At 40.9% G+C, this 23,861-nt stretch overlaps 1 protein-coding gene and 1 long non-coding RNA gene across 2 annotated transcripts; both read left to right on the forward strand.

Annotated features, from left to right (window-relative positions):
* The first annotated feature begins 3,110 nt into the window (after window positions 1–3,110).
* LOC141778379 (pituitary tumor-transforming gene 1 protein-interacting protein) lies at window positions 3,111–20,129 on the forward strand. Its single transcript, XM_074652610.1, has 7 exons — window positions 3,111–3,383; window positions 3,585–3,631; window positions 5,073–5,181; window positions 8,085–8,193; window positions 9,992–10,057; window positions 17,109–17,155; window positions 19,648–20,129. The coding sequence occupies exons 1-7, from the start codon at window positions 3,263–3,265 to the stop codon at window positions 19,695–19,697; spliced, it is 549 nt and encodes a 182-aa protein (XP_074508711.1). The 5' UTR covers window positions 3,111–3,262; the 3' UTR covers window positions 19,698–20,129.
* LOC141778383 (uncharacterized) lies at window positions 10,064–16,854 on the forward strand. The gene is made up of 2 exons (XR_012596057.1): window positions 10,064–16,401; window positions 16,444–16,854. It is a non-coding gene; the product is annotated as an uncharacterized LOC141778383 (long non-coding RNA).
* Window positions 20,130–23,861: the final 3,732 nt, after the last annotated feature.

Here is a 23,861-nt window from a genome sequence, read left to right on the forward strand (position 1 = left end):
GACCAGGGTTGAAGATGGTTGAAGTCCTTGAATGCCGTTACTTTTGCAAGTATATTTGGTCATAAACCAACCAATCTATGCGTTGGACTAATGCATGGATGAAAATTTAGGGAAACACCAAAGTCATAAGGATTTTGCCCCCAAACCATCTGATAGATGTGAAGGTATTTCAATGGATCAGTCTAAAGTCTGGGGATCAACAAACACAATTATACAGAATTTTATGGTAATCCATCTAACAGTTATAAGGATATTTCACACAAAAACAACATGTCAACCTCATGATTATGATGATGATATTTCAGTCTGGACCAAAGTGGTAGATCAAGTGTGTCCAAAAAAACTATTTTTCAATCAAACTGACTGTGTAAACAGTTTGGGACTTGGCTTTTTGTGCTGGAAGTGTGATAGCTGTTTTGGGAACTGGAAGTGAGCCATTTACAAATGAGTCTAAATCTATGACGAGTATAGCATAAGGGGCAACTGCAGCCTCACAGTACCAATAAAATCCAACACTAAAACTGTCTGGCGAAGGCAATTGCCCTCTTTGTTAACTTTTTATGTAACCATTGAGATTTCCACAGTTGCAGTTGGTATGCCAGTTTATGTTAACTGGACAGTGTCACATGGAGTCTCTCAGACTGTTACAGAACTATATTCATATGGTTTGGATGTGGACAGAATACAATGTGAGATACAATTAGTTTCGTTGCATTGACTATTGGCTCAACTCATGCTGGATTTTTAATCAGGTCCATATTTCACCACCAACACCAGTGCATAAAATGTGTGACTGCATGTGAAGTTAAATAAAATACAGTACCTTGTTACCCTACTGTGTATAAAACACATGCATTCGTCATTTGCATTAACTGGTGGAGAACACAGAATCTTTTTATCAACAGACGCAGTCCTCACATGGATTCTTGCAGTCCCTGCTGAGCAGAGAGTCGGAGCTTGTGTGACATTACACTGCCACCTACTGATCACACAAGGTGCCTAAAGCTTTTCAATTCAGGCCTCATTCAAATTCCATGGAGTGTTTTGGTTGCAGTATGACGCCATCGCAGATAAAAAGTGGTAAACCGTGACAACAACTCCTCGTTCAAAGCGGCCTGTGGCAGAGACGCAGACCAAACTTACTTCAAGGATCACGTCCGTTTTCTCAAAAAAAAAACTATTTTCTTGTGAGTGACTGCAGCTAAATAAGTGTAGCTTCTCCCTCACATACTGTATGTATGTATATGTATCACCAATGTCCTTCATGTTCCATACCAGAAAGGCATTATCATCATGTCATACCATCTTAAACCACATCCACTATAGTCACCAGGGCTCTTATAGTCAGTAAAGCAGTTAACTACTTGAACAAAATGTCAACTTTTAGTACTGGTTTGCGTGCTACCACAAAATCCTCCACCAAAATGCACCAAGGTGGGCCTTTCAATCTTTCAAATCCCAAATCCAAGCTACAATACTGAAAACAAGAGTGACTTCTTAGTTTGTTTTCCATGCCGCCTATAATGACATTTTGCAAATACTGTCTTTTAAAATGTCCCACATGACACTGGCAACTGTCTGTAATAACCAAAAAACAATTACATTGAGGTCTTACAGCCACTTCCAATGAAAATGTGATTCAAAAGAATATTTAATAAAAGAAATGAATAAATAGATTAGAAAAATGTGGCATTTAAACATGACATTTTGATGGAGGTTTATATATTCATTGTTTTGAAAGTTGAACTCACAAATCCGAGAAAATGAGTGCACCTCTCCCTGTAAAAAAACAAACAACGTTTTGGCATCTAGTTTTTAGTTTTTCTCTTTTTGTTTTGATGCATGCTCAAATTGCATCGCTGATGTCACTCTTTAAGCCAGAAGACTCATCTTACTCAATTGGAAGCAGGCTACCCCTCCTTTAAACATTGAGATACAATACAATTTTTTGAAGCTAAAAAAAGATACGATTTTCAAGGACCTAAGGAATGTTTTAGCAGAGTATGGCATTACATATCTGCTTGAGCAACTGTGAGATTGCAGTATGGTTTCGCTATAGAATTATACAAACAGACACCTTGTCTATTGTTGTTGTTTTTTTATGTCTGTTTTTTAAATGATCATTATTATTATTATTTTACAATGTATTATATTGTTATATGGAGATAATATTATGATTTTGTTTGTCTGTTTGTTTCCTTAAAGGTCCCATATTGTAAAAAGTGACACTTTCATGGCATTTATATTATAAAGCAGGTTTAAGTTCTATATAAATACTGTGAAAGTGTCGAAACGCTTAATCCATGGAGAAATACACACAGCCTGTATTCAGAAACTGAGCTTTTGAAACAAGCCGTAAGGATTTCTGTCCATTTGTGATGTCACAAATATACAATATTTAGACAATTTCACGGTTTTAAACGTAAACATTCTAAATGTGTCCCATTTTATTTCCTGTTGCAGTGTATATGAACGACATCAGCTGACAGGAAGTAAACATGGACCCAAACTGTTGCCTAGCAACGCAATTCTGTTGCAATTTTGTTGCAATTCTGTTGAAATGTGCTAAAACGGAGCGTTTCAGACAGAGGGTGAATACAGGTATATTCAGACAGTATGAGGAAAATAAAGTTTTTTTTTAACATTACAGCATGTAAACATGTTCTAGTAGAAACACAAAATACAAGTAAGAACCTGAAAATGAGCACAATATGGGACCTTTAAGAAGAAGTCTGAACCAGCAGGTTCCCGTTCCTATACCAATTTAAGGGGGGGGGGGGGGGGGGACATTTTATATCGGCTTGACAGTTGCAATGGTGAGATTGTTTTTATTCTCATAAAGCAATCAATGTAGTGTATATATAAAAAAAAAAATCTATAAATATAAAGGGACCTTTAACAAAAGAAAAAGATGAAGAATGTTTTCCTGTACTTTTGTGATCACAATTGTGAAAACTAATAAAGAAAGTGTGGAAGACGCCAATGTTGAGTAAACTACAAAGTTAAATAAACTGTTTCAATAACCTGTTAAACAGAACAGAGCGGGCGGTCCTTTTTATCTTTAGTTAAACGCATAAACTCCTCCCGCCCGCCCGGGCTGCCAAGACCAACAAACCGAGCTCACCCCCAGACTACCAGGAAGTGACAGCAGCAGAACAACAAAACAGAAACTAGAGAAACTCCAGATCCTCCGTGTTTACCGAGCATCGAGCTCTAACTCTCTGTGTTTAAGCTTCCCAGCCGGTCTCTTATTGTTCTAACGATGTCTTCTTCTACCACCGAGAGGACACCATGGAGCTGCCAGGTGTTGTTTGGTGTCGTGGTTCTGCTGGTGAGCTGTGTGAACCAGGCTGAATGTCAGACTACTCCTCCACCTCCAACACGTACGTTACACCGTTAGTTTACATTATGCCCGGTAATAAGAGACGCTAATGCTAGTTAGTGAGTCGGTTCATTAGGTTACAGTGAACTAGTGAACTAGTGAACTAGTGTTGTTTACTGTTGAATGTGTCCTCATCTTGACCTGCTAACACTCTCTCTCTCTCTCTCTCTCTCTCTCTCTCTCTCTCTCTCTCTCTCTTCAGCCTGCTCTGCCTACAGGAACTGTGACACCTGTGTTCCACACGCCCAGGTGAGAAAGATAAGACCAGAGACCTTTGCCCCCATCATTTCAACCTGCTGTCATAAATCATCATCTTTATGGTCCCTTGTTGTTTGTCTGCACATTAAGCGGCCTATTTAACCTCCACGACGCGACTAAAGATCACTCCAGCCACTAGAATCATTCAGTGAAGCAGTGACCCAAAGGCTAATTAACTACCTGAACCAAATGTCAACTTTTAGTACTAAGTGCTGCCACCGAGTCCTCCATGAAAATGCACCGAGGTGGGCTTCTTCTCCAATCTGTGTGACTTTGGAAAATTTTATTTTTATTTAAAGGTCCCATATTGTAAAAAGTAAGATTTCATATCTTTTATATTATAAAGCAGGTTTTAGTGCTGTATAAATAATAATAATAAGTATCAAAACGCTCAATATACGGAGAAATACACACAACTCGTTTTCAGAAATTGTGCGTTTGAAACAAGCCGTTAGAATTTTCTGTCCATTTGTGATGTCACAAATATACAATATTTAGACCATTACACAGTTTTAAATGTAAACATTCTAAATGTGTCCCAGTTTATTTCCTGTTGCAGTGGATGTAAATAACATCAGCTGACAGGAAGTAAACATGGACCCAAGCTGTTGCCTAGCAACGCAATTCCATTGCAATTCTGTTGAAATGTGCTAAAACGGAGCGTTTCAGACAGAGGGTACATACAGGTATATTCAGACAGACAGACAGGATGAGGAAAATAAAGTTTTTTTTTAACATTACAGCATGTAAACATGTTCTAGTAGAAACACAAAATACAAGTATGAACCTGAAAATGAGCACGATATGGGACCTTTAATGGAAGTACTGCTTATTTTATTGTATTTTATACATCTAATTAGGGATGCTAATTTTGAAAAATTTTCTCAACAGATAACTGACCCTCGTTAACCGTTTATTAACCGATTATTAACCGTTAACCGATTTTTGCCTCACATTATATTACATTTCTGCTAATAGATCTCCCGAAATGTTACACACTGTTCCTTGAAGATAAGGTTTTGATTTGAATAGGGTTTCGACTTAACCTTATTTCTATTATGAATTAATCTTCTGATAATTTTCTCAATTCATAGTTTGGTGAAAATGCCCGTCAGAATTTCCTGAAGACCAAGTTTCCATCTTCAGATTTCTTGTTTTGTCCGACCAACAGTCCAAAATCCAAATTTGTTGAGTTTACTATCACAAAGGAACAACGAAACAAATTCTTATAAATGAGAAGCTGGAAGCAGAGCATGTTTGGCATTTTAGTTTAATAAATGAGTTCAATCAATTATCAAGTAGTTGCATTTTAATTTACTGTTGATTAATTAAATAGACCAATTCATTGCAGCTCTAGATTGTAGTCTAGATTTGTATTAGATGTTAATAGAAGCATATGCAAAGGGTTGATGTTTGTGTTTTGTCTTCACAGTGTCTGTGGTGCTTCTCCAACAACAACTGCACAGACTACCCAGTGAGCTGGTTGCTGCCTCCAGCATCAGTGTGCCAGCTGTCCAAGGCCCGTTGGGGAGTGTGTTGGTGTGAGTTGATCAGTCTTATTACGATGTGAAAGAGGGTGACGAGTATGTCTCACTCTCTCTTTCATTTGCCACTTTACAAGACTGCTATCAGCTATCCCACCGGTGTTGTAAAGGGGTGTTTGTCGCTGAAAATTAAGCAGTAAAAAGACTTTATTGGATTACATTGGAGAAGGAAACTGTTGGACAAAATAGTCAAGTGGTAACTTGTTCCAGTTCTCATGGTTTTGATTTCCAGTGAAATGTAGACGGTGCATGTCAGGGGACTGATTTGAGGAAGTTGATGTCTCAGTACTCTGAAGGTAACTAATACCAAAGAACGTATATTGATAAGAAGTGAAAGTCAATTGTTTGTTCCATTGCGACGTCAGCGTCCAGCAGCAGAGCTACGCCTCCGCCATTTTGGACTGAAAGTGACTACCGGATGCCAGTAAAACGTCCGCCTACAAAGTCCCGTACAAAAGTAAAACTAAATTATTTCTATTCTATTGTCATCATTTTAAGGTCTCCTCCTAAATATCCTGTGTTGAACAATACAAATATTATAAATATGCATACTATTATAACTATTTACTTACTTATTTATTTATTAAACCTTTTTGCCCGGCTGCTTCCCAGAGGAGCAGAAAGTGAATGATGGACAAGAATGGAAGTTAGAAGAATCCAGCACACAGATTTTGAGAGCAATCTCAAACTTACTTTTGAGATTGCTCTCAAAATCTACCGTGGTGGACGTTAATACATCCACCGCGGTACAGGCTGACAGCATACAGCCCATGGGTGTATTAGAAGATAATAAAAGTGATGAATTAAAGCCGCATACAGCTAGCAGGAAGCTGGTAGAACCTGATATGTCACATGAGCGTGCAGGGCGGCATTGTCAAAATAGCACTGGAGTTTGTTTTTTTTGCTCATACTTAATTGCCATCGTAACATGCAAAACAGAGACCATACACGAATAACACAGAACCTGTGTGGAATACATACAACAATAAGAAAGATCCATAAAAATGAAAGCTGTGTAACAAAGAGAACAGTAACTGTGTTGTGCACATCTCCGTGCACAGGTGGAAGTCTTAGAATGATCTACAGTAGCTCTGTGAAATACTATTTCTTTAGAGTTTAGGAGGCAAATAGCTGCAGGATGGTTCTCCTCGACCGAGGGGAACAATTTGCAAAGATACCTGGTGTGTGTGAGAGGAGGCAGCCAGAACTCTCTGTTCCTCTCACTTCATGTTGCGTCAGTGTCACAGAGGGGAGGATGACACTTCTGACCTTACATCTCACTCCTGCAGCACTCTACCTGCTTCCTCTCTTCTGTGGTTCATTTGCTGTATACAGCTTTTATAGAAGTGAACCACCGCCCCTCTGCGCACACCAAAACATGCTTAGTAGGGACAGAAATAAAACAAACCAGTGGTTGTGCAGGGACTTCCCCTGCTTTCAGAGTAGTCAGCTGGATGGGGGAAGGATCCAGCTCGGGGATTTTTGTTGTTGCAAATTCTTTTAACCAGATTATTAAACAAAGCTCAAACGTGTGTTAAGTTCAGTTACTTCACATAGATAAATACAGTGTAGATGGTGTTTCTACAGCTATACGGACACTTTCAACTCTCCCAAATTAAAACTTATGAAAATGTAGTTAGTTTATTTCAGTTAATTTCAACCACCAGAGTATGTCATACATATAAAACGTTACACAACATTACATATAGTCGTTTAGATTTTAATCTGTAACATAGTTTGTAACATTTTCTTTTTTTTAAATTATATAATAATTGTAAGACATTTAAATTCATTTTCATCATGCTTTGTGTATCATTGTAAATATTTATATAATTATTATTTTTTTTAAATAAGGGATTTCATGATTTTCTCAATACTATGAAAAATATAGACAGTAATCATAGATGTCAGTCTTCACACACAAAGAATATAAAATATGTTGTTTTTATGACAGATAATGCAATTCTAATGTCTTATTTATTTTTATTTTTTACCACAACAGCTGGTAAACTTCTAGCATCTAATATACATGAATTCAACAGTAATATTAATTTAAAAACAACATAAAATAATAAAGAGAGTAAAGGCACTCGTGAGTGCATAACGACACAGTCGTTGGATTTTCCTGAAAAAGAAAACAAAAATGCATTCTTCACATTAAAAGCTGTCTAACAGGCTGATAGAGGAAACCCAGAAAGTCACAGAAGGTTTTGTTTTTTAGGTTAGGTTACAACCTGTTCACACATTGTCAATAAAAAATGATTTTATATGTGTAAAAGCTCACATCCAGTCCCTTTAAGGCCCACTAGCTCTCCAATCACAACACTATACAGAAGAAAATGAAATGTACATGTTAGAATGAGCCCAGTTACAACCTTTCATTTTTCTGAAACCTGTTTTCTGTAACAAAGTCAACAAAGTAGCCGTCTTCAACTTAAAAGAATTCTGCTCATACACGTTTGGATTAGTTTGTTTTGGGAGAAAAGCTTAAAGACTCAGGGAACCGTCTCACTGTGGCAGGAACCGAATATCTGCTGCTCGTTCAGCTGTTTGGTCTCTTGACTGTGAAGTGATGTTATTACTTTTATTATGTACCAACCAACTGATTAACAGCTGTACTGCTGCTGGAGAGATTTCTGGCCTTGACACAAAGTCTCATCTGATTAAGTCTTGTGTGATGTCTTGGTTCTGTTTTCACAGGAAATGGAGGTGTAGAGTTTCATCATAATAAAGTAGTGACTTGTAGTGTTGCCCAGAAGTCAGCAGGTGGCACCATTGCCAAACCATTGAGTTTATGTTGTCATTCAAAGGAGGGTTTTCAGGTTTTCATTTATGATATGACCTCAGAATGAATAATTCTTTACAAGAACATTAATGATTTGTCTTTTGGTGTGATTCAGTGAACTTTGAAGCCCTGATCATCGTCCTGGGTGTCCTGGGTGGAACCGTCCTCATCAGCTTTATCGTATGCTGCTGCTGCTGCTGTTGCTGCAAGAAGCGTCGATCAAGGTAAAGTTAAACGATAAAGTCATTGGCATTTTGATGCAAGTGTAATGTATATTTTTTGAGTGGATGAAGTATTAGAAAGCACTTAAGAGTGTGCATACCTGCAGGGTATGTTAGCTGGACTGAGACTAGAAATAATGACCTCTTCAGGAGGTTCAGAGGGAATAATGCAGTCCAATGTAACACCAACTCTGCCTACAACCTCATCACTAGTACACTGAACATGATAAGCCTTATAAAGATAGGATTAATTGTAGTGCTAATGTAATCAGGGGTGGGAAAAAAATCTATTTTTATTTTTAAGATTTTTAAATAGATTTTTTTTTAAAGCCAGAATCGATATAGTTGCTTCATTTGAGTCTATGTGGAGGTAGAAGGAAGTTAACGCTTTTATTGTTGTAGCCTGAATAACGTGACGTCACATCCGTTCCGTATCCTTCAACCTTCAACGAGGATCGTCGTGGATACGACCTGCACCCTCACATGTTAAATCCAGCGTGGTAAACACTACACATCCAGTAAAGGATGGAAACACTTTGGGTTTCACACATTGACAGGAAAAGCAGAGCTAGGCATCACGGCTAAAGCTGCACGCTAACTCTGTCATGAACAGGAAACATTATGGTATCGCGGTAACGTGTGGTCGAGCCGTCCGTCTCTCTCATCTCCATGGTCAAATGGGCCGACGCTACAACTGTAGAGCATCCAGATACTGACATTTGTGTTCTCTGCATTCAAACATCCATGCTGAAAATCAAATATGTTTACTCTGTAAATTTAGTCCCTAGAAGTGCAAGAAATCGTAATATAGAATTGCAATACATATCAAATCAGCACCTTAGTATCGAATCGGGAGATAGGTAGGTGTATCGTCCCAGTCCTAATTGTAATGGATTTCATTAGTACTCAATAACTTGGAGTAAAGGCGACCCTAAACAGAGCGTTAGAATAAAATGTTAATAAAGGTGTCAGCCATGTCTGTGGATCAAAGTTCTGTCCCTTCTGTGAGCTAATAAAAGGAGTTCTTCATGGCTCTGTGGTGAACCTCCTGAGTTGATATGGGCTTACATTCACTCTCCACTGTTGCTCTTGAAGCTTCATCATTTTAGCTTCCTTTACAAGACAACTGTGTGTGTGTGCATGTGCGGGTGTGTGTGTGTTGCTGTCATTGTGCTGGAGTGAAATGAAAATGTCATGTCAGTCAATCAAACTGCAGGCTGGTGGCCCGTCACACACTGACAGTCCTGTGGGTGTACGAGTCTCGTTCACGTCTATCATCTGACAGAGGAAAATGGGACGGAGAGCATGCCTGAAACACACACACACACACGAACACACACACACACACACACACACACACACACACACACACACACACACACACACACACACACACACACACACACACACACATCAAGGGCCTATTTAAATCGACCCTGTAGTTACACATTTCCGAGAGGCAATTTTATTTTCTCACCTCCTGATTGCTCAGCTTCCATTAAACTATGTAATTCCATTAGGAAAGGCGACACACGTGTTTCTGTAGCAAAAAAAACCCTCTCACTTTACTTTAGAACATCAATTTCCTTTTTGTTTCTCAAGCTGCAGAGACGAGTTATGAATCAAACATAAATCATGTTCCGGAGAAATTGAATCAGCGTAACTTCGAAGTTGTTGAGCTTTGTTGAAAAAGAATATCCCTCAAGCAAATGTGTCAGTTTGTAGATGTATGCAATGTGTGTTTTGTTGTTCTCTGGTTCTGTAATTCTGAACCTCTGTTCATGCCTCCTTATGTCTTAAGGCCTGACAGAGATGATGAGAGATTTGTGAGGAGGAGAGAGGAGATCAAACAGCGCGCTGACGAACGGTAAGAACTTCACTCCAGGGTTAATGTGAAAAACCGGTTGAAGCTGTCTGTATCAAATTAGAAGTGTTTTTATTTAAATGACAGCTTCACATGGCAGTATGTTTCTCTGCATTTAATAGTTCTTCAAGTAAAACCAATATTGGTCGAAGGAGAGGTCTTTGGGTTTATGTTTGATTGTCGCTCCCCTCTGGTTCAAGTGAAAACTACAAGATGTAAAAGTTGTAGATATGACTATGATTATCTTCACAATATTGGGAGGATATTTTTCCGCTATCTTCATACATTACAATATAGTAAATGCTAGCAAAATCACATATAAAGTAATTATTAAGGCTGTCAATCGTTTAAAATATTTAATCGTGATTAATTGCAAATTAATTACACGTTTTTTTTTATCTGTTCAAAATGTACCTTAAAGGCGAATTTGTGAAGTATTTAATACTCTTATCAACATGGGAGTGGACAAATATGCTGCTTTATGCATGTGTATGTATATATTTATTATTTGAAATCAATGAACAACACAAAACAATGACAGATATTAACCAGAAACCCTCACAGGTACTGCATTTAGCATAAAACAATATGCTCCAATCATAACATGGCAAACTGCAGCCCAACAGGAAACAACAAATGTCCTTAAAAAAAAAGTCTGAAAAATGTCTGAAAAAAAAGTTTGAAAAAAAAAGTTTGAAAAATGTTGGAAAACAAAAGTCTAAACAATGTCTGAAAAAAGGTAAAAAAAAAGTCTGAAAAAAAAGTTTGAAAAAAAAGTCTGAAAAATGTCCGTAAAAAAAAAGTCTGAAAAATGTCTGAAAAAAAGTTTGAAAAATGTTGGAAAACAAAAGTCTAAACAATGTCTGAAAAAAAAGTTTGAAAAAAAAGTCTGAAAAATGTCCGTAAAAAAAAAGTCTGAAAAATATCTGAAAAAAAGTTTGAAAAAAAAATCTGAAAAATGTCTGAACATTTTTTTTTAAAAAAAAGTCTGAACAATATCTGAAAAGGGTAAAAAAAAAAAAAAAAAAAGTCTGAAAAATATCTGAAAAAAAAGTCTGAAAAATATCTGAAAAAAAAGTTTGAAAAAAAGTCTGAAAAAGGTAAAAAAAAAAAAAAAAAAGTTTGAAAAATGTTGGGAAAAAAAAGTTTGAAAAAGTCTGAAAAAGGTAAAAAAAAAAAGTCTGAAAAATGTCTGAAAAAAAGTTTGAAAAATGTTGGAAAACAAAAGTCTAAACAATGTCTGAAAAAAGGTAAAAAAAAAGTCCGTAAAAAATATCTGAAAAAAATATCTGAAAAAAAAGTCTGAAAAATGTCCGTTAAAAAAAAAGAATGAAAAATATCTGAAAAAAAGTTTGAAAAAAGTCTGAAAAAGGTAAAATTAAAAAAAAATTAAAAAAATGTTGGAAAACAAAAGTCTAAACAATGTCTGGAAAAAGGTAAAAAAGGTAAAAAAAAAAAAGAATGAAAATATCTGAAAAAAAGTTTGAAAAAAAAGTCTGAAAAATGTCTGAAAATTTTTTAAAAAAAATGTCCGTAAAAAATATCTGAAAAAAAAGTTTTAAAAAAAATTCCGAAAAATGTTTTGAAAAATGTTGGAAAACAAAAGTCTTATCAATGTCTAAAAAAGGTAAGAAAAAAAAAAAAAGTCCGAAAAAATGTCCATTAAAAAAACTGAAAAATATCTGAAAAAAAATTCCGAAAAAGGTAAAAAAAATAAAATAAAAAAAAAGTCTGAAAAATGTCTGAAAAAAAAGTTTGAAAAATGTTGGAAAACAAAAGTCTAAACAATATCTGAAAAAAGGTAAAAAAAAAAGTCTGAAAAAAGTCTGAAAAATATCTGAAAAAAAAGTTTGAAAAATGTTGGAAAACAAAAGTCTAAACAATATCTGAAAAAAGGTAAAAAAAAAAGTCTGAAAAAAGTTTGAAAAAAAGTTTGAAAAATGTTGGAAAACAAAAGTCTAAACAATATCTGAAAAAGGTAAAAAAAAAAAAAAAAAAAAGTCTGAAAAATGTCCGTAGAAAATATCTGAAAAAAAAGTTTGAAAAAAAATTCCGAAAAATATCTGAAAAAAAAGTTTGAAAAAAAGTTTGAAAAATGTGGGAAAACAAAAGTCTAGGTAATGTCTGAAAAAGGTAAAAAAAAAAAAAAAAAAGTCTGAAAAAATTTCCGTAGAAAAAAAGTTTGAAAAAATATTCCAAACAATGTCTGAAAAAAAAAGTCTGAAAAATATCAGTTACAGCGGATAACCGGCTCCAAATGATGACTCCCACCCTTTGCACAGTACTTTCAGCTTCTTCCTTGTGGACGGTTCTATGAAGGACTAGGTGTTACAATCCCTTGATTGTCGCAAATATCTTGAGACCTTGCTGTTGATGACATCTGTGGGTTTTCAAGTGGGCGCCCTCCTTCCTCAGCGTTTCACTGATGACATTCTTGATGTTATTTCGGAGCCCATATGTTGTCTCTCCTCTTAATCCAAAGCCACAGGCTTGCCCTTTTAGCAGCACTGAAGAACTGAACTTGACGTTGGGCGTGGCCTCGGATTCCCATGTCCTTAAAGGTCCAATGTGTAGGATCTGGCGGTATCTAGCGGTGAGGTGAGGAGATTACAACCAACTGAAGCCTCTCCCGTGTGCCAAGCGTGTTGGAGAGCTACAGTGGCCGACGTGAAAACGCGAATGGCCTCTCTCTAGAGCCATCTGGCGGCAACGGCAGCGAGTAACGTTATCGACTCCCGCCCAAGCAGGAAAAGTTGAGAGTTTGGTTCGTCCGTTCTGGGCTACTGTTGTTTTTGAAAGGCTAAATGCCAACAAATATGCATTGAACGAATTATCTTTTTTCAATAAATTCTGACTTTTAAACTTAGCACTGTGTCGCAAGCAAATCATGCTAATACACATTTGTTCATATAACACAAGTATAATATAAATGCAATCAAACTAGCTGTATCATCATATCAGGTTGAATGCTACAGACTTAAAAACAGATCCGACTAAGAAAATGACCTAAAGATCTAATCCTGTTCTTTCAACTCGTTGGGGGGGGGGGTTTGCCTCTCGATATCCCAGCGGGACCTACATGGGATTTCCCTCAACGGAATAGTTCATAGTCCCCAACAAAAGGGCCCGTTGTATGTTTGGGATTCAAGCAACTGGTGTGTGTGTGTGTGTGTGTGTGTGTGTGTAGCCCCGACAAGTCCATGTCCCAGAGGAGGAGCTCAGCGTTCCTCCGCTCGCATCCCAAAACACCAATTGGATTGTCAAGGCTGAGCAGCTGCTCTTTGGTAATGTGGTCATAAATAGAGTGGGCTACATCCTGTGGAGTGCCATCCACTGTCAAAGAAACAGTGTGTTAGTCGCTGAATACAGCAGTCAGTAGACCTGGAAGCCTTCCTCTTCCTGCACCCCATAAATGTTTCAGCCTCATCTTTCTATTTAGCGCCTGTGCTCCCGGTGCATTCATCCTCCGAGGATGGCCGGGTGACGTGTTGGTTAGTCGTGCAGAAAGAGAGTCAGTAACTTCATCCTCACTTGCAGTTGTGGGAACATCAGAGCCCTGGTTGTGTGTGTGTTTGAGAAAGAGCCTGTGAGTTGAATTATCCAACCTCCTATGAGCTTTTCTCTCATGTGCCACAGAATCTAGTCAGGGTCTCCTGCAGTGAGTACGATCAAATCTCCGAAGTCACAGTTAGTGCAGTGACCTACATAGATTCAGTTCATGTTGTGAACAGGACATTCAGAATATATCGGACCCATCATGGGAAAGACGAGTGCTTCTAGACTCTGCTGCCCGGCCTCCAGAGAGCCAGCTCACAGCACTGAACCGCCATCGTCATCTGAGCCTGGACTGGAATCATTAACAGCTCCTACGGGAGATTGCCCCATTCAGCTTTTTGAATGCTAAGTGATATTACTGCTCTTTAAGATGGCATTGCTATAAAAAAAACACAGACGTATATATTTTTATTTGGTGTTTTTGTTAAAGAGGATTATGCCATTGTGCTTTTTCCCTTTCCTTTAGTGTGTTCTATAGTTTGTGCACATATACGTAGAAGGTCCATGCCAAAAAGAGTTCCTCTCCCCCACAGAAACACTGCTCCTGAACCGCCTGAAACACTTTGATTGAAGTCCCGGCTTATCTTCCGTAACGTGGTGATTTCACCAAGTAACACGTTTGCATAATATATGCCTAGCGACTAGTTTGGCACGCCCTCAAATATACAGTAGCCAGGTAGAGCGGAGCTGGAGTGGAGTCCGAAGGGTTTGGTTCAGTTGACCAATCACACAACAGAGTGGGCCAGCTGACTAATCAGAGTCTGAATATACACACTCTCCCTGCAACAAACAGAAGAGTAAGGGCGTTTCCATATCCTGTTAAGAGCATAGACTATTTGTCGAAAACCACCTGAAGCGAGCGTAAAAACTTTTTCGCGCAATTGAGGTAGTTTTATAGAATTTTGCCATTTCCATACAGCTTTTCTACAATAGGCTATTTCAGAATACACATCAAAAACACGTTAATGGAAACACGGCTTATGACATGTCAAAATGTCTGTCGTGAAAAATGTCTGTTCTAGCTTTAGAGGTCTGCATGAAACATCTTTTTTTTTTCATACTGCTAAATGTGAGATCTAAATCCATCCTGATTTGACTTTACCTTTTAGTTTGGGCCTACTTTAAAGAGAAAGCTGCTTGCTGTATGTTTCTTTTCAAGCATATTTTTTAGCTTGAATTGTGCAAATGAAAATTGCATGCTAAATTTAGAAAGTCAGGCTTCCACATTCTCTTGACTGATGTGTTTGACTGATTTGTTCTACCTGTCTTTCTGTTCCTCGCTGAGAAAAAAAATCCATCCATCTTCTACCTGTCAGTTTGCTGTCTGAATAACAGCTTCAGCATCAGAGCTCTTAGTTTATTTATAGAACTATTCATTTCAATTTACTTCCATCCCACTTTTGTCACCCAGTTCATTTGTACGACCCCCTGCAACGCCTCAAGCAACAAGTGGGATACATGTTTAATGGCAATAGCGCTTCGACAATAGCAGCCAACTTGGCCACATGGACACAGATGACTGATTATATAGCCACAGAGAAAGAGCGAGAAAAGAATGAGCCTCATCTTATTAGTAGTTCTTAAACCGCAGAATTCTGTGTTCTTATAATGATGAATCCCAGTTGATCCTAATTAGCAGGTATACACAGGGATTGAAAAGGGAGAATTAAGTCAAGAGGCCAAAGAAGAGTGTAAAGAGGGTGGAGCACCGGACCCAAGTTTATAATATTTTGTAATCAGCAAATCAGAGCAGATGGCCGGCAGAGCTCAGCCACCCTGATTGCTAACAGATCACACTACCTGGCAATAAAACAGTGACGGATTTACACCAGCTCTTTGTGCAGAGATGAAGTGGAGTGACGCCCCCTGGAGCTCCGGAGCACCAAACCTCCTCCCAGGCTTTTGTTGCTCCTCGATAAGGCTGAGTTCGGGGCTGACGGTATGCCTGTTGCTCAGTTTGTGTTTCGCTGCCAGCTAAATGTAGAGTCGGAAGTCTGCGAGGAGTGAAAATACGACTTAACACTCCACAAACAAGCCGGTGTTTAAATGCCGTCCTCCATAAGGAATGCAGACATGCCATTTCATACTATGACGTAAAAATATTGAAAAAAGAAGGTATTCCCTCACTTACTATTTACATCCTTTCATCCTCCATATTGTTGTGCCTCATATTGATGTTTTGTACAAATGATACAGTCAATAAATGGACTGTGTAGAGCTGGTTGATAGTATATCAATATGATAATGATAGTGTAATATGATGCTATATATCATATAATAAATCCATCTGTCCCTGGTCACTGTTGCAGTACATGAGAGAACGGTCCGATGGTTGTTTTTGCTCAGTTCTAGTCATCATTTCTCTACATGTCCTTGTGTATATCTTTCAAAAAGCAAAAGCCCTTAACTTCCTGACTATCATCACTTCAATACCGTGCCTCTTAAAATGGACACAAAGTCCAATGTGGTGGTTCTGGAATCAGAGTTGCAGTACAAGCACGGCTTTGGATATGTATGACATGTCTTGTTATTGCAGCCTGCAGTGTGTGTGACAGGTTATTAAAATCGTCATTTCCACCTGCAATCGTAGCTCCCCTTCCTGTGCCACTCACTGTAATCTTAACATTTCATTTCCCCAACTTTCATTAGAATCTGATCTCCAGTTAGCTGCGTCTGAGTTCTCACAGAGACCCAAACCACAGGCTTGTGATATGGTGAATGTGGCGCTGCATGTTAGCTGGGCTTTCTCTGGCATGTATCTGGAGACATGAGAGTGAAAGGTGTTCCTTCATGTCTTCCTTTGAATGGGTTTAGAATGGGTTGATATGGTAGAGTGGAGGTTGGTCGGGAGGTCCAAAGAGCTCAGTGTTCACACCAAATACGGTTTGCTCCCGACCCATCTGGGAGTTTGAAATCGAAAATCTTTGACTCAAACAGATCGGTGTGTTTGCCTGTTTGGTACAGCTCCTTTAGGTTGGAGTGAAAGCTGTCTCCGTCTGATATATCAGACAGCAAGTGAACATTTTGGGTGTCGGGGTGTCCCATGTTTTTGAACTCAAGAATTTATATACTAATTATGACAATTTCACCTAGGGCGTAACCGTGCATTCTTTGGGGGGAGTCGTGTCCTCCACCAATACTGAGAAAATATTTCATTAAACGGACTTCTTGGAGAAACACTGGAAGACAGCAGTGGCAGCAACTTGACGGTTATTATTAATCCACTGAAAGCGCTGCATTTTCCATATACGCCACAGAGAGAACGAATGACTGATCTCAGAGCCATCTCTACGACGCATTGCAAACACACTAAAACCACTTATGGGTGCTACAAAAAGCTCAGTTTACATTCTTTATTTATTAGTTTATTTGACAGGGACAATACATAGGCATTGTTACACTTAATTTAAGTGCAACCGATGCAACGTACTGGTGTGAAAACATTTTTCTGACCTGTGAAATGATTTAACTGTGATTCTTCTTTTTTTTTTTTTTACAGGAACGTGGAGAGAAAGGCAAGGCACGATCAGATCCGCAAGAAGTATGGTATGTATGAATCCATTTAGCCTCTTTAGTGATAGTGTGACGGACTCTGTGATGTATGGACCTGCTGTACTGGAGTTGATCAGTAAGCCTCACACAGTGCCTCTCTGTTATGTTCATGTCAGCTTTGTCTCAGATGCACGTTGAATCGGTTTCAGATTTTCCAGGACATTGTCATTGACTTTCATTTCCATACCCCGTGCCAGCGATGCATTATTCAGCAGTATATGCCTTCTGTCGTCAAGCAAGGCGATTCGGGTCACGTATAGGTTACTCTAACTCCTGTCTGCTTAAATCAATCTAAGCAGAATTTATCATACGGTGTAAGACCCCTCATGACTGTGAGCAGGATGTTACAGGTCACTGAAGCAACAGACAAAAGCTTGTCTTTGGTATCGGAGCCTGATAGCCCGGACCATACACTGCATGGCTCCGTGTGGAGCAGCAGCAAACATGCTTCTACGGTCAAATAGAGCAAAAGCAGATGAATCAATAGTCACGTAACGCTTGGCAGTGTTCATTTCCTTTACGAAAACTGTGGCAACTCTTTTTCCATGACTAAGACGAGACAATAACGAGACGTCACCGATGTCATTAAACACCGACGGTGACGATATCCAACATGCAATATCGTTGACGAAGAGAGACGAGACTTAAAACATAAAAACTTTACCAAAATCTCTCTTTATTTTCGTCACCTTCTACCTTCTCTTCCCCTCTCTCTCTCTGTCACTCTCTCTGTCACTCCCTCTGTCACTCTCTCTGTCTCAAACACACACACACACAACGCGCGGCGGGGGCAAGGTCGGCGGCGTGTGCGTCAGTTTGGTTGTCCCACCTGACAGCAGCAAATTCGGCATCCCTCCTCCTTTCCTCCATGTTTGTTTATTACCAAGTGACCTGACTGCGACTGCGCGCTGGAGAGAGCACCTGATTGGTCAACGCAAAGGAACATGTCGTTGGAGACGTCACACTAGACGTGTCGAGACGAAACATTCTGAAAGGCTAGACTTTTCCTCAGGATGTCGTGGGGCGTCCCAGACGTGACGTCGGTTGTCGTGTACTATGACACATTACACCAGATAAGAGGATCGATTTTCGCACACGACGCTCATTTATCGTTCCCGATCCCTTACGACGACCGTGTCGGGCTGTAATCGGGCTGATATCGTGTAGTCTGATCCAGGCATAACACCCCTTGACTTTAGGCTGCAGTGCAAAGTGCATACAGTGTCAGAGTGAACATATTGTGCTCTTTTTTTTTTTTTTTATTAAAAAATATTATTATTATTATTTTAAACTACTTTTCCACTCTGTCTCTGCTCTACTATTCCTCTTGTTGTTGCCTGTAGCCCTGTTCGGTGTAAAGCTGTAGAGCTTTAGGGCAAAAGACTGGAGGGAATGACCAACGGCTGGTAGATAAAGAGGGAATCATTCCTTTTCTGCTATTGATGTGGGGGAAATTTCAGTGTGTGAGGAGGAACTACTTCCCATTGATTGACTTCTGCAGTGTGTGCGTGTGTTGGTGCAGTAAGATGTCAGCTGATGTGGTGTTGGTGTATGGACAGTGTGACAGAGTGATGGATGGCGGTGTGCTCCTCTGGCCTCCTGCTCTCATTAGTTTACTTCCACAGAGATTGCAGACGAGGCTTCACTCCCTTCACACACGTTGTGGTCTCTTCTGTAAAACACAATCCAGGGAGCTGCATTACATCCTCCGCGGGACTAAAACACTAAATCGTGTTATTTATTTCCTTTTAAGCGCTGCCTCTCGGTCGAGGTTGAGGATCATTGAAGGTGGCCGACTCGTTCCTCGAGGGAGGGCCAGGAGGTTATTCAGCAAGATGAGAAATAGTTTCATGTCACTATCAGTCAGAATGATCCCTGCAAGGGAATATCACTCCTCTCATCTCACTCTTGGGAAGAAAGCAAGTGTGTATTTCTCCAAAATGTTGAAGTATTCTTCCTATACCAGCCACCACTGTTTGACATTAACAGGAAGTCTAAATTAACCTTTCCATGCTAACAACATGGTCTTAAGGTTTGCATCCAGTGATCAATGTTGTAGTTTAGAAATCCTGGAATGCCCTCGGCTGCCTTTGGTAGTCCTTCAGCCCAGCTGTTGTTGTGTCAGCAGTGTTTCTGGTCTGCCTGCATGGGTTACAGTTAGCTCCTTAATCATCATGTACCCACTACAGACTAGGGCTGTAAGAATATATATTATATGCACCATCTCAGTGTGTGTGCCCTCTCAAAGCAGTGCTGTGATGAGGGATGTTACAGGGACATTGATTCATGGAAATGCAGATGTCTGTTGTATTGGAGCCGTTTTGCAAGTACGAGAATGAGTACATGAGCACAGTATCGGACCCGGTACACCATACTGGTATCGGTGCATCCCTACTAATTATGACTATTTCACACAAATGCCCACCATGAACCTGTGTCTTCTTTCTGTCTCCTCTTCCTCTGCCTTCCTCCTCTCCTCTGTGCAGGTCTGATGACTGACTCGGACCACCCGTACAGCAAGTTTGAGAACGAGTAAAGCAGCTGCACTGGACCGGTTCCACAGGCAGCACGTGGAGCTGGCCCTTAGTTGTAGCTGGAGTGATGCACATTTCTCACTCTAACCACAAACAATGAGACGTGTGCTGCTGAGTGGCTCGGTTCAGACTGATCCGCTTCAGACTACAAATCACCATCAACAATAACAAACAAAAACAAATCTTGATTCTTGCTGAGGATGCAACGCTGTTCGCTGTTCTGGTGTTTAGGATGGATGTTTTAAAACTTCCTGCAGAGTTCTTTTGTCTTCTCCTGAAATTTCCTTATACTGTATGAGTTCTCTCTTTTTAAATATGGTAGTTTCATATCGGCCTTTGCACTTTGTACATACAGTTTTGATTTATGAAATACAAAGTAATGATTGTACTGCAGATATGATCTGACACATGAATAAATTTCTTCTCTTTTAAAAGGTTTTGTTCATTTATTCTGCAGGCAGATGGAAATAGTTTTGTTTTCTATTTAGTTTTGACTGTTTGCAGCATATATATCTATATCTATATAGATATCCATATCTGAAGAGTTTTGGAAGATTGTGTAGCTCTTCAGTGCAGAAAGCTAAGAAGAACATAAACCACTGAATGCAGACTGATATTGTAACAGTTCATCCTCTTTGATGCTCCGTTCAGCGTGGAGGTGTCAGAGGAAAAACAAAGTTTTCTTCAAGAATTCAAGGTATCAGGCGGTGAGCAACTGATGGTCATTTTGTGGGTTAAGTATTCCTTTAAAGAGGAGCTCTATACTCATAGTCATGTCCTTTACAACAAAACTGCTGAGACGAACATAATGTATACAAACGTTAAATATGCACGACTTGTTCTTAGTTACAGTATCTACTCACATTACCTGACAGGGTTCCTGGGTTGTTCAAATCTATCCAATGCAGTTACCTCACTGCCATCTGGTGCCACCAGTGTGTAACATTACATTAAAGGGGAACACCACCTAAATGAAGGATTCCAGTATTCCAGTTATTCCCATGGCATAGGAAGGTTCAATCAATATGTGTGACCATGAGCTCCTCTCTCTCTCAAAGCCAGAAACCAGAACAGTGAGTCTCAAACTTGTGATGTCATCGGGTATAAAGTCTGGAACTGCTCCATAGACGATGAATGGGGGACTGATCTTGTGTTCTTTTCTTTTTTTACATTCCCCTGGGTGCTCTCAGTGTCATCTAGAACAGAGGTTCTCAAACTAGCACCCTTATAGGGGAGAAAGGACCGCGACCCGGAGCTATCACACAAGACAAAAGGAGGGGGAATATGTTTCTATGTTAACGACGGCTGGTGCAAGGACGTGACAGTGCTTCAGCGGACATGTTCTCCGGATCTGGAATCCTTTTTTATCAATTGCAAACCATTTTATTCCCCCCGTGAATTCTCCTCCTTCATTCTGGTCGGTGTTTACATCCCGCCTCAGGCTCACGTGGAGCTCGCGCAGCGGCTGCTTGCCGACCAGATACGGGAGGTGGAGAGGAAAAACCCGGACTCTCTAGTTATCGTTCTTGGGGACTTTAACAAGGGAAACTTATCACAGGAGCTCCCAAAATACAAACAGTTTATTAAATGTCCGACCAGAGAGGAGAACACGCTGGACAAGTGCTACTGTAACATCAGTAAGGCATATCACGCCGTTCCCCGCGCTGCGCTGGGAAACTCCGACCACGCCTTGGTCCATCTCATCCCCTCTTACAGGCAGAGGGTCAAACTGGTTAGACCGGTTGTGAGGACGACCAAGAAGTGGAGCAGCGAGGCGGTGGAGGATCTGCGTGAGTGCCTGGACTGCACGGACTGGGAGATGTTTAGGACCGCCACTGACAGTCTGGACGAGTATGCAGAGGCTGTGACGTCATATATCAGCTTCTGTGAGGACAGCTGTATACCGACGCGCACCAGGGTTCACTATAACAACGAGAAGCCCTGGTTCACAGCCAAACTCAAACAGCTTCGTTTGGTTAAGGAAGAGGCATTTAGGAGTGGTGACAGGGAGGGCTTTAAAGAGGCTAAATACGCGTTTGGCAAGGCGGTGAGGGAGGCCAAACGGCAGTATGGAGAGAAACTACAAGAGCAGTTCTCAGCCAGTGACTCTGCCTCAGTCTGGAAAGGGCTGAGGCAGATCACAAACTATAAGCCCAAACCGTCCCACTCCACGAATGACCTCCGACTGGCAAATGAGCTGAATGAGTTTTACTGCAGATTCGACAGACGAAGTGACGGTCCTGACTACATCTCCTCTCCCCCCAGCCATCAGCCATCAGCAGTTAACACTGTTAACACCAGCACCCCCCAGCTTTCTCCACAAGCACCGAGCCTGTGCACACCCCTCCCCCCCTTCACACCTCTGTCCATCAAAGAGGGGGAGGTCAACAGGCTCTTCAAAGGACAAAACCCCCGCAAAGCAGCCGGCCCAGACTCTGTCTCACCTGCAACCCTGAAACACTGTGCAGACCAGTTGTCACCAGTGTTTACAGGGATTTTCAACACCTCCCTGGAAAACTGCAGGGTGCCGGCCTGCTTCAAAGCCTCCACCATCATCCCGGTCCCCAAGAAGCCAAGGATCACAGGTCTTCAGGACTACAGACCCGTCGCCCTGACCTCCGTTATAATGAAGACCTTTGAACGCCTTGTGCTCCACCACCTAAAGACTATCACCAACCCCCTGCTGGACCCACTGCAGTTCGCCTACAGAGCCAACAGGTCTGTAGACGACGCAGTAAATTTAGCCCTCCACTACATCCTCCAGCACCTGGACTCCCCTGGCTCCTATGCCAGGATCCTGTTTGTGGACTTCAGCTCCGCATTCAACACCATCAGCCCAGCTCTGCTACAGGACAAGCTTTCCCTGCTGAGCGTGCCTGACTCCACCTGCAGGTGGATCACAGACTTTCTAACAGACAGGAGTCAGCACGTAAGGCTGGGGAAGCAAGTCTCCGACACCCAGACCATCAGCACCGGTGCCCCCCAAGGCTGCGTTCTCTCCCCACTGCTCTTCTCCCTGTACACCAACGGCTGCACCTCCAGACACCAATCTGTCAGGCTCCTTAAGTTTGCAGACGACACCACCCTCATCGGCCTCATCTCCGAGGGTGACGAGTCTGCCTACAGATGGGAGGTTGACCATCTGGCATCCTGGTGCAGCCAGAACCACATGGAGCTGAATGCTCTGAAGACAGTGGAGATGGCAGTGGACTTCAGAAGGAACTCAGCCCCGCTCCCCCCCCTCATCCTGCGCGGCTCCCCAGTTAACACGGTGGAGTCGTTCCGTTTCCTGGGCACGACCATCGCCCAGGACCTCAAGTGGGAGCTGAACATCAGCTCCCTCACCAGCAAGGCCCAGCAGAGGATGTACTTCCTGAGGCAGTTGAAGAAATTCAACCTGCCACAGACCATGATGGTGCACTTCTACTCGGCCATCATCGAGTCCATCCTCACCTCCTCCATCACCGTCTGGTTTGCCGCTGCCACCGCCAAGGACAAGGCCAGGCTGCAGCGGGTCATCCGTGCTGCAGAGAGGGCGATTGGCTGCAACCTTCCCTCCCTCCAGGAGCTGTACACCTCCAGGACCATAAGGAGGGCAGGGAAGATTGTGGCCGACACCTCCCATCCTGGACACCATCTCTTTCAGACTTTACCATCTGGCAGGAGGTTAAGGTCCATCAGGACCAAAACCTCACGCCACAAAAACAGTTTTTTCCCCATGGCAGTGGGGCTCTCCAACAACCCATCCGCCCCCCTGTGACTGTCTTCCCCTCACACACACACTACGGCCCCGACACTGACTCTCCCCCTCTCTCATACACTCTCAATACCACCCCCTACAGTATCCCTCTCTCTCCCTCTCTCTCCCTCTGATACCTGATTGTTTTGTTTGCACACCGACAATATTTGCACTATCTGTTTATACCATGTTTATTTTATAGCTTATTTTGTAAATTGTACATTTTTTATTCTTATTTTATTCTAACGTTTATCTATTCTTTGTTATTATACTGTTTGCCTCGCACCAATAAGCCAAAGAAAATTCCTCGTGTATACCCCTTACACCTGGCAATAAACACCATTCTGATTCTGATTCTGATTCTGATTCATCATCGTAACACTGATTGAGCGTGTATGCTTGCTACCATTCTAAGATGCCGATAGGA

This window comes from Sebastes fasciatus, chromosome 12 (genome assembly GCF_043250625.1).
Source record: "Sebastes fasciatus isolate fSebFas1 chromosome 12, fSebFas1.pri, whole genome shotgun sequence".
Lineage (NCBI taxonomy): Eukaryota > Metazoa > Chordata > Actinopteri > Perciformes > Sebastidae > Sebastes > Sebastes fasciatus.